The 11,063-nt window shown below is 41.2% G+C and overlaps 1 protein-coding gene across 1 annotated transcript; it reads right to left on the bottom strand.

The window, feature by feature from the left end:
- Nucleotides 1-6,047: 6,047 nt before the first annotated feature.
- LOC5516355 (probable dimethyladenosine transferase) lies at nt 6,048-11,042 on the bottom strand. The gene is made up of 12 exons (XM_001636383.3): nt 10,894-11,042; nt 10,711-10,784; nt 10,180-10,266; nt 9,225-9,286; nt 8,836-8,929; nt 8,693-8,742; nt 8,218-8,341; nt 7,886-7,978; nt 7,748-7,812; nt 6,654-6,717; nt 6,378-6,484; nt 6,048-6,165 (listed from the first exon to the last, which is right to left on the bottom strand). The coding sequence occupies exons 1-12, from the start codon at nt 10,955-10,957 to the stop codon at nt 6,123-6,125; spliced, it is 927 nt and encodes a 308-aa protein (XP_001636433.2). The 5' UTR covers nt 10,958-11,042; the 3' UTR covers nt 6,048-6,122.
- Nucleotides 11,043-11,063: the final 21 nt, after the last annotated feature.

Below are 11,063 nucleotides of genomic sequence, written 5' to 3' on the forward strand. Positions count from 1 at the left end.
TGTCGTTCCACCTGTTCCACTTGTTCAGAATCCGATGGCTCGCCGCTCTCTTCGTCCTCTGAGTCATCGTCGCTGGATTCTTCAGCGTCCATTTCGATTTTGGTTTCTATGAATGTCAATCGCTGCTCACATTTTTCGAGGTCTAATTTAGTCTCGCGAATTTTATTTCCAAGTTTGGAATGTGAGCTCTGCAAACCTTTCAGATCAGCAAGGACTTTATCTTGCTTTGTTTCGTCTAGCTTCCGATCCATTTCCATAATTAATTCTTTCCGGCTATTCTTCTGTTGGCATTCCAGATCTTTGATTAGAATTAGTTGCTCGTTCATATCCATACTAAGATCGGATAATTTCTTGTCAAACTTTTCAATGAAGCCTTTCATCATTTCTTTGAAATCGAGAAATTCTTGATATCGGTCATCATGACCTTTTTGATCTGAGCTGTCCTTTAAGGCGACCTTTGAACTACACGGTTCAGAGAGTTCGACTGGATCCGTTGTTTCTTGCTCAGTTACAATAGATTCCTGTTCGATAATATCACAATCAGTTGTCTGATTTGTCTGTCCAGAGTAATCAAGTAAAGACATCAGTTTCTTGATGAGATAATCTTTACCAATACCCTGCAGGAAGGGACAACCGAGGCGTTGCCACCCAAGGTATAGGGGGGGCTGACCGCCAGAGACGGAGCTACGCTGAGGCGTTTCCTAGATATTCGCATGATCTCACATTTCAAAGTATTAAAGGAGAGCCCCTAATTAACATACCAGTGCTAGCGAGTCCAGGTCTTGTTTTAGTACACAGTGGTCGGTTGTAGTCTTGATGGAACGAGAACACTTTATGTCGTCTGCAAACAGGGCGATGCTGGTGACTGGAATCACACTATCCAAGGGGGTCATTAACATACATCAAGGGCAGAAACGGACCAAGCAAGTTGCCTTGGGGAACTCCACCCGAGACCAGGGTGAGAACGCACCGTCAACTAAAAACCGTTAAGATCTGGTAGTCAGATAGTCGGAGAACCAACCGAGCAGAGAACCACTAATTCCGTACATAGACAGTTTATGCAGTAGCTTGGGGTGCGGCACAGAGTCGAAAGCTTTGGAGAAATCCAGATAAATGACGTCAGTTTTCCGTCCAGCGTCTAAGGCAGCTCCGAGTTCATGCAGAACCGATAGCAGCTTAGTGACGCACGATCTACCGCTGATAAAGCCCTGCTGAAGGGAGGAGAGAAACTCACGTAATATCTCTAGAAGCTGGACCAGGACTCATCTCTCACACACTTTACTAACAATGGAAAGAAGGGATATTGATCTGTAATTAGGAATTACCGACTTAACACACCTGAAAAAAGGTGTGACATTAGCATATTTCCAGTCCATTGGTAGTTTCCTGACGCGCAACGACCTCCTAAAGAGACTATAGATAGAGCCAAGCTCCTTTGCGCATTCCTTGAGTATTCTAGGGTGATAACCATCAGGGCCAGGTGCCTTTCAGGGGTCTAGACGCTCGAGAGAATCAAGCACCTCGTTTGTGTTCTCGGTGTAAGGCGTGGAGGGCAGGTCATCGGGTAGCGATTTATCTCTGTTGAAGACTGATAAAAAAGTAACGATTGAAAGCTTCGGCTTTGTCTGCAGGTGTGGAATACGACGTCTTATCAAGTTCAACTGAGTCGGTCGTTTAGTTGGCGGTTGAAGTATGACCAAAGGCTGACCAGGGCTTGAAAAAACGAATCAGAAACGGCTTGTAGATAGGCGAGTCGCTTCTCTCTGACTAAGTATTTGACCTCGCGGCGCAGGAGGCGGAATTTATCCCACAGCAGAGAACTGTCCTTCAGGAGTGCCTTTTTCCTGATCACGTGTATAACTTCACCATCGAACCACGGAGAAGTGACATATTTACGAGGTTTACGTGAAGGAACAAATAATCTAATACGGTCAAAAAAGGCCTCTTTCCAGCTTCTCCAATTTTCCTCAATATCGCAGGCAAGGGACAACACAGATTCCAGCGGGTCTGTAGAGAGCAAAGGTCTTAATCCCGTGATATCCGCTTTGTTTAGGTTGAACGAGGGAAGAGTGTTGTCACGTCGAGCGTGGAGCGAAATGAAGATCAAAAGTCACTGCACGATGATCCTATGGGACGGCAACGCCAGGACATTTGGTAACGCGTACATTAGTGACGCCCTCAACAAAGGTAGTGAGTAATAAGTCCAGGTAGTTGTCCCCGCGTGTCGGTTTGCCAACCAACTGGGACAGGTTACGGTCTACACAAGAATTGTATCAGTTACTGATTGCTTGTTTGAGCCATACCGATTATCTATTTTGTGCACTCCACGAAAGTTCGTGTTATGAGATGTGTTGTTATTTTCACAACCATGCATGCAGACTGTTTTTATACTTTTTTACTATAACTGTAGATCTTTTTTTTATAATTACAGTAAAAATAGCGAATGTAATTCCCTCTTGGTTCTATTCAACAATCACACCCTATATCCATTTGAGGGGGGGGGGGATTTATCCTTATCATTTTCAGTACAAGGAAATATAGTAATAATATATATTTTACGCTATGTTTACGCAATCACAAGTTTTATTAAAAAGCCCAACTCACCATGTCCGCAATGCATTGCGTCGGGCTGTCATTTTTGAAGCCGACGAAATGCAAAACTATTTTGCAGTGGAGTTTTTCCATTATCAAAACAAAACAACGTGTCCTTAGATAGGGGCGTTTTGAGAGGGTAAGACGGGTTAATTATTCGTAACGCTTTTCGGATCAAGTCTGTCGTTGATTTTCATAACATTTTTGTGAAATCTAAATTTCCAAAGAGAGGGTGAGGGTTACCGAGTCTATATCCGGAAAATCCAGGTGGGGAGGGTCAAAATTGGCCCCAAAAAATGGAAATTACAGAAGGGTGGGGGGCCAAACCTCCGACCCCTTCAATGGAAGGGGTATGGATATTTTCTGGAACTACACATTTTGAATTGATCCGAACTTTAGAGAGCACGGCCGCTTCTCTCATCTTCGTGATTTTGCTCCTCGCAAGAATCTCACCCATGGAAAACTGCGGGTGTGACTTTCAGTGAGAGCTAGGAGGCGCCTTGACGGGCTTCACTTTCGATCCGTTTTTCGTGCACAGATTTTGGGGATGATTTCAAAGATGCCTTGATAGCTTCGCCTGTAGAAGTGTGAACTTTCAACTAGCGTAACACATTCGTGAGCTAAATAGCGAAACACGAGAAAAGCAGCCATCCCAGTACGGGAAAAGAGAACTGTTCGTTTATTTTGAGAAAAGAATATGTGGTAGGCCTGGAAAAAAATATTTGTTTAAAAATCGTTTGAAATTCTGCCTTATGTATTTGTGTAAATAAATCAAAGGTCTCGGAGAAAGAAATATGACAATAATTTTTGATAGCTCCTTGCGGGTTCACGCGGATAAGACACTCGGGACGGGCGAGTATTGGATCGGTCCTACCGCTGACCGGACGCCAATCATGGTGCACTGCGACATGAAAACTGGAGGTAAGGCAGAGGTTACCTTGTACAAAGTTTTCATCAATGACTGCTCCATCGATGGATTAGGTGTCAGCCGTTCTCACAGCACTGCCACACAAAAGCAAAAGAGAGATGAGCATGGCGTGGATCAACCTATTTGTTTTTCCGATTTTTAAATTATTACGGCGAAAAATGTTCGCAAGTTAATAGCAAATTTGCAGTTTTGTCAGCCGACAGCAGAACACAAGGTCAGGTCGCACGGAGTATCAGAGCGTGAGCTAAAACAAAAAAACTGCCTCATCTTCAGTGTAACAAAAAAAGAAAAATACAAATGTTTAAATAAAAAATTGCGCCCAATATTCTTGTCGCAAACGCAACCTTCGACACACCTTAGAACACATGCATTATTATGGTTGCTGCCGGGCCCAGCGCTTTGGGGGCTGTTTTGTTAAGCCTCTTGGGAAAGCCACACCTCACAAAATATTAAGGTAATTCACTTGAATTGCACTGCGCACCCCTTCTGCGCATAGTGGCGCGCGCTGTTTGTTCGAATTTTCCGGTATTGCTCGCGCGCGTCACAGTTGTACAAGAAAACAAAGCAGAAGGCACGCGTTTTTTACTTAAAATCGCTTTGACAGAAAAACAAAGCCGGTTACCCCCATTTTTTATTTGCTCAAATAGTTAAATATATACGGAAAAATGATATACTGAAAGAAGAAAAAAAATTGGTTTGTAGAAGTTTGTTTATTTTCTTTTAAAAGCCGTAAAAATACTTCAAAATGGCTCTTTTTTACCGTATAGTAACGCAAGCATAAGCACAGACGAAAGCGCAAGCACAAGGGCTTTGTTTTAGTGAAAACGAGTTGGGGATAAGCGTAAGCACAAGGGCTTTGTTTTAGTGAAAACGAGTTGCGGATAAGCGCAAGCACAAGGGCTCTGTTTTAGTGAAAACGAGTTGCGGATAAGCGCAAGCACAAGGGCTCTGTTTTAGTGAAAACGAGTTGCGGATAAGCGCAAGCACAAGGGCTCTGTTTTAATGAAAACGAGTTGCGGATAAGCGCAAGCACAAGGGCTTTGTTTTAGTGAAAACGAGTTGCTGATAAGCACAAGCACAAGGGCTTTGTTTTAGTGAAAACGAGTTGCGGATAAGCGTAAGCACAAGGGCTTTGTTTTAGTGAAAACGAGTTGCGGATAAGCGCAAGCGCAAGGGCTTTGTTTTAGTGAAAACGAGTTGCGGATAAGCGCAAGGGCTTTGTTTTAGTGAAAACGAGTTGGGGATAAGCGCAAGCACAAGGGCTTTGTTTTAGTGAAAACGAGTTGCGGATAAGCGCAAGCGCAAGGGCTCTGTTTTAGTGAAAACGAGTTGCGGATAAGCGCAAGCACAAGGGCTTTGTTTTAGTGAAAACGAGTTGCGGATAAGCGCAAGCGCAAGGGCTCTGTTTTAGTGAAAACGAGTTGCGGATAAGCGCAAGCACAAGGGCTGTGTTTTAGTGAAAACGAGTTGCGGATAAGCGCAAGCGCAAGGGCTTTGTTTTAGTGAAAACGAGTTGCGGATAAGCGTAAGCACAAGGGCTTTGTTTTAGTGAAAACGAGTTGCGGATAAGCGCAAGCACAAGGGCTCTGTTTTAGTGAAAACGAGTTGCGGATAAGCGTAAGCACAAGGGCTTTGTTTTAGTGAAAACGAGTTGCGGATAAGCGTAAGCACAAGGGCTTTGTTTTAGTGAAAACGAGTTGCGGATAAGCGCAAGCACAAGGGCTTTGTTTTAGTGAAAACGAGTTGCGGATAAGCGCAAGCACAAGGGCTTTGTTTTAGTGAAAACGAGTTGCGGATTAGCGTAAGCACAAGGGCTTTGTTTTAGTGAAAACGAGTTGCGGATAAGCGCAAGCACAAGGGCTTTGTTTTAGTGAAAACGAGTTGCGGATAAGCGCAAGCACCAGGGCTTTGTTTTAGTGAAAACGAGTTGCGGATAAGCGCAAGGGCTTTGTTTTAGTGAAAACGAGTTGCGGATAAGCGCAAGCACAAGGGCTTTGTTTTAGTGAAAACGAGTTGCGGATAAGCGTAAGTACAAGGGCTTTGTTTTAGTGAAAACGGGTTGCGGATAAGCGCAAGCACAAGGGCTTTGTTTTAGTGAAAACGAGTTGCGGATAAGCGCAAGCACCAGGGCTTTGTTTTAGTGAAAACGAGTTGCGGATAAGCGCAAGGGCTTTGTTTTAGTGAAAACGAGTTGCGGATAAGCGCAAGCACAAGGGCTTTGTTTTAGTGAAAACGAGTTGCGGATAAGCGTAAGTACAAGGGCTTTGTTTTAGTGAAAACGAGTTGCGGATAAGCGCAAGCACAAGGGCTCTGTTTTAGTGAAAACGAGTTGCGGATAAGCGCAAGCGCTCTGTTTTAGTGAAAACGAGTTGCGGATAAGCGCAAGCACAAGGGCTCTGTTTTAGTGAAAACGAGTTGCGGATAAGCGCAAGCACAAGGGCTTTGTTTTAGTGAAAACGAGTTGCGGATAAGCGCAAGCGCAAATTCAGATTTTGAATACTAGTTCCAAAAAGAAAAACCATTGGCGTTCCCCATTTACTTCATTTATTTGAATGATATTTACAATATAATAGCAATAATGCGAACATGTTGAACATAAAAACTATGCAAAGTGAATACCATTTGAGTTAAATAATGTGAGTAATCTGAAAAGAAGAAAAAAAAAAGTTGTAAATAAAAATGAGCTACTGTATAATATGAACAGACTTACTAATTAAAAGGGTCAATGCCATTGCCAAATTGGGAACTACTGTAGAGTCCATTACTATACATTTAGTTGATCTATCAGTATGCACATAACTTAACAATGTAGAAAAAAAAAACATCATTATTTCCTCCACTTAGAAAGGCTACTCACGCCAGGAAGTCATCGATGTCCATGGTCCGTGCTCTCTTTTTGTCATTCTCACTCTCACTAAGTATCTGTTGTATCTTCTCTTTCATGTCAAAGTCACTATCAACCATCTGAATGAAAGCAATTTATTGGTCATTTTGTCAGGTCAGCGTTTTATCAACAGACTGTAAAAGGTTATTTTAGCGCCTAAATTATAATAATATTAATTTTAAGGCTGGAGTGGAGCACTATTAATATTGTTTTGTATCCTCAGCATGTTGGTATGTGCACTTTACTTACAATGCCATTCAATGAGCAGTGTATTTTGTAGTTTTTTTCAAGCACCTCAAGCACTGGTCTAGAACTAAAGAGGAGAAATAAAGAGGTCCACTTAAGTGATGTTTTTGGTGACTCCCCACACTAATCTACTGTGAATAACACAGAATTTAATATTATCAACAGTTGATAATTTTCATGAATACGAAGTAAGCAAGATTCCCTGCTAGCAGAGGCCTCTTTTCTCTGTATTTCGCTGGGCTGGCGTTCGCGAGGGAAAGAGACCTCTGCCATGGGTCGAAACTGTTTCTGTTGCGCATGCGTTTGCATTAATAAGCGACGGACGTGCCAAAACCCGTACCATCGCGTGAAAGCTGTCAATATGCTAATATACTTTGCATGGGTTTAGTCGGAAATCATGAATCAAACTCCGGTTAGTTCTCCTCTTCGAAAAAAGAAAACAACTGTTCAATTTAAATCACCTAAAACGTCATTTAAAAGATTGAACAACAAACGCAGCAAAGACGAGTTTTGTCTTGTTTGTGGGATTAATTTCAAGCCATCTGGGCAGGCGAGTTTCTTCAATGTGAATATCGCACAGTTGGATTCGAAGAAAATGTTACAAAACTTTTTGGTAGATCAGCTATTCCCAGAAGAATATGCAAAACCTGTAAACGGACGATTGACTCGTTAGTCAAAAGAGAGAAAATCCTGAATGAAGATAAGGCATTGAATGGCTTCTTTTATAATTCGTCGCGTGATATTTCTACGGAGAACGCCGTTTCGAATGCGGGCTTATTATCCCGCAGCGGATATACGTTTCATGCATGCGCTAGTCATTGTGGGCTCAAAATTTGGCCAGTAATTAATGAACGGAGCATGCGCTCTGGATCTCGTCCACGATCGTGGACGGCGGTTTGATCAAACGAACTTGCGGCCCATGGCAGAGGTATCTTTTCCTCGCGAACTCCAGCCCAGCGAAATACAGAGAAAAGAGGCCTCTGCTAGCAGGGAATAAGCAAGAGTGAATAAAAGGGAAAAAACTGAACTGAAACTACAAAGCAAGAAAATGTATTTTACATTTGTATGTGCAGACACATTAGTTGACCTAAACTTACTTGAAACAAGCTGACAGTGTTTTGTTTTTGCGCACAAATGCAATCCTAACAAGACCATCCCATTCCTGAAACAATATGACTAAGCATAAGCTAAACAAATAATCAAAGGAGCAAAGCCATCAACAGCTATCTACACACCTTAAAATTGACTGGCGGTGGAGGATTTTTTGGTTCAATTCTGACAACACTGGATTCTACTTTTGGAGGAGGCCGGAAATTATTCTTACCAACCTGTGATACATTAACAAAAAAGCCGTTTTTAGTAATTAGATACACATTTCTAAGTTCTGCACACATATCAATTCTTTTCTCTTCAACATATTTGTTTCCTACTGTAAAGGTGTGGCAACCTTAGTTGCACATTGTGACAAATGCTGTTAATCTTAGTAACATCAAGCCCAATTCAAGACATTTTGAGTGCATTAGGCTTCTTTAAAAAGTTGCACAAGCCTTCTTCTGGCCTTCCTAACCTTCATGATGTGGTCCACCCGAGCGAGGAGTTGGGTATTGATGGATAGTCTGCAGTACAGCTTGTCACCTGGTTTTGCAATTAGACGCTGAGCAAACTCTCTCTGAAACATCAAGACTGCACACCTAAAGAGAAGCAAGATTACACATTAAGCAACTTGGCAAAGATTTTGCTGTTTTTATGTTAAGAACAAGATAAAAACAAATCAACAATTTCAAATACACACACTACAGAAAGCTACGTAGTTTACTTCTACAAACTGATTAATATTATAATTATCCTAAAACACCAGGGCTTCCCCCAGAAAACAGAAAACATGATGACGGCTAAAGGTACTAGGCTTTCCCAGTCACCCACATGTCTTTAAGTAAGAGGCGAAATCATATGATCATTTTTCAAGTTTTATTTATGGAGGATGGGTGCATTATGGAGGTCTTTTATATGGAGATTCTCCTTGTTTATATGATATAATGTACCTAAAAAATGGTCTGTGTAGCAAGAGCTTGAAAACAAAAGGAGAGGAGATCTGAAAAAAGAGAACTATGGTAAGACATTGGATGCCCACTCTGCACTGAATAAAAAGAAAAAAAAAAAAAGAGAACAACAAAATACACAGTACCTTGTATGGTAAGTTGGCAACGCAAACGTCAAAAAATGGCAGATCCGTCTTGAGTACATCTCCAACCATCACACTTAATTTACTTTGCAATGGTCTACACAACACAAATAAAATAAATAGGTGACCTGCAGTAAGAAGTTATATGACTTTTTGGGAGGCAAATTCAGGCCAAAATAAACATTGAAATGGCTAAGGTTGTCACACCAAATAGCAAAGAGAAGAATTTTTTTTCAATGAAAATATGCCCTTTTTCAACAAAGAAACTGTCTGGCTGATTTGTAAATGCAAAATAAGAAGCTTTTTGTTGTTGTTTCACAACTAAAAGCTGGAACGCATTTCTATTGAAAGGGAAGGAAGGGTGGTTATAACATCAAATCAAAAATACTTACGTTCCTTGAACTCTCTTTTGCAGTTCGGCAACCATCCTTGGATCAAGCTCGCATGCTATGACCTGTAGCCACAAAATACTTTCTCAAATAAAACATTATGTAACAGTGTTACCTGCTAGCAGAGGCCTCTTTTCTCTGTATTTTGCTGGGCTGGCATTCGCAAGGGAAAGAGACCTCTGCCATGGGTCGAAACTTTGTTTGATCAAACCGCCATCCAGGATTGTGGACAGGAGACCCAAAGCTCATGCTCCGTTCATTAATTACTGGCCACTATTTGAGCCTACAATGACTAGTGCATGCATGAAACATATATCCGTTGAGAGATAATAAGCCTGTATTCGAAACGGCGTCCTCCGTAGAAATATTCTCTCTCTTTCGACTACCAAGCTAATCTTCCGTTTACAGCTTTTACATATTCTTTTGGAATAAGCTAATCTAAGTTTACCAAAAAGTTTGGTAACATTTTCTTCAAGTTTAATTAAGAATATTTACATTGAAGAAACTCGCCTACCCAGATGTCTTGAAATTTATCCCAAAAACAAAACAAAACTAGTCTTTGTGGCGTTTGCTGTCCAATCTTTTTATTGACGTTTTATATGAATGAAATTGAACAGTTGTTTACTTTTTTTAGAAGAGGAGAACTAACCGTAGTTTCATTCATAATTTGCGACAAAACCCATGCAAATCATATTGACAGCTTTCGCACGATGGTACGGGTTTTGGCACAGGTCTCTGTCATTTAGAAACGCTCACGCATGCGCAACAAAAACTGTTTCTGAGGTCTCTTTTGCTCGCGAACGCCAGCCCAGCGAAATATACAGTAGAAAAGAGGCCTCTGCTAGCAGGGAAGGAACAGTGGCAAATACAACATAAAATATTGATAACATGCCACTAAAATGGCTACAGGAGAAGAGAGAAAAATGTCCAGATTATGTTTAAAAACATTTTTCTACACCTTTTTACTTTGCTCTAACAACTTGACTGTAAGATTTCCAGTACCAGGGCCAATCTCAAGCACTGTGTCTGTTGATCTCAGTCCTGCCTAAGAAAACAATATGGGTATTGATAATGGATTGACTGAGAGAACCAATGTTATCATGCAGCCCAATATAGGAAAATAGGCCTCCAACTCAGTAAATACAAAGAAAAATGAAACCTCTGTCCCTTTCAACACACACAAGCAAGCCTGACTCTCAACCTTACAGTGTATGGCCTGGAAATGTTAAGATGGACCTTCCTGCTAGTTTGCTTGATTCACATGATTATCTTGAGTAAAAATTCATCAAGTAAGTAAGTTTTACTATAATCAGCGATGTATACGGGCCGATGTATACTGTATTTGAAAGTCATGACTAATATAAAATATAAGTAAAGGATTCAGATATTCACCAGCTGATATAAGTTTGCACTGTTAATGTTAGCCCGGTATTTGCTAAGGACAAACCATCAAATATCATTGTACAACAACAACAGTGAAATAATCTACCTTATCGACCAGGCTGGTTATAACCAAAGGATTCTTTAAAATATGTTGTCCATGTTCGGTTTGAAAGCGAAGACCTGCATCATAAAGTGAGTAATCGACCATGTGTTTACTGAACGTGTAAACAAAAGAAAAATATTTCTTTAGCTTGCTTTCTCGGGTCCAATAGATCACAAAAGCGGATACCTTGTTTGTATGGTTCACTCTGACTGTGCTGTCGATACTTTTTCTCAGCCTTGACTTTTGGCATTTTGTGATATTTTCCGAGTTTCAACTCGCAGTTCGGTTTTTGCCTCTCACGTGCCTTCTTCTGCAAGGCGTTCTTATCGGCCGAAAGGGCAATGGGCACTAGTGAG

The sequence above is a fragment of the Nematostella vectensis genome, chromosome 1 (assembly GCF_932526225.1).
Source record: "Nematostella vectensis chromosome 1, jaNemVect1.1, whole genome shotgun sequence".
In the NCBI taxonomy this organism is placed as follows: domain Eukaryota; kingdom Metazoa; phylum Cnidaria; class Anthozoa; order Actiniaria; family Edwardsiidae; genus Nematostella; species Nematostella vectensis.

Coding starts and splice junctions, on each gene's coding strand:
- LOC5516355 (XM_001636383.3), bottom strand. CDS start 10,957: ATGCCAAAAGTCAAGGCTGAGAAAAAGTATCGACAGCACAGTCAGAGT. Junction 8,930..9,224: donor CAAAAGAGAGTTCAAGGAAC/GTAAGTATTTTT, acceptor TGTGTTGTGTAG/ACCATTGCAAAGTAAATTAA. Junction 6,166..6,377: donor GACATCGATGACTTCCTGGC/GTGAGTAGCCTT, acceptor TCTTCTTTTCAG/ATTACTCACATTATTTAACT.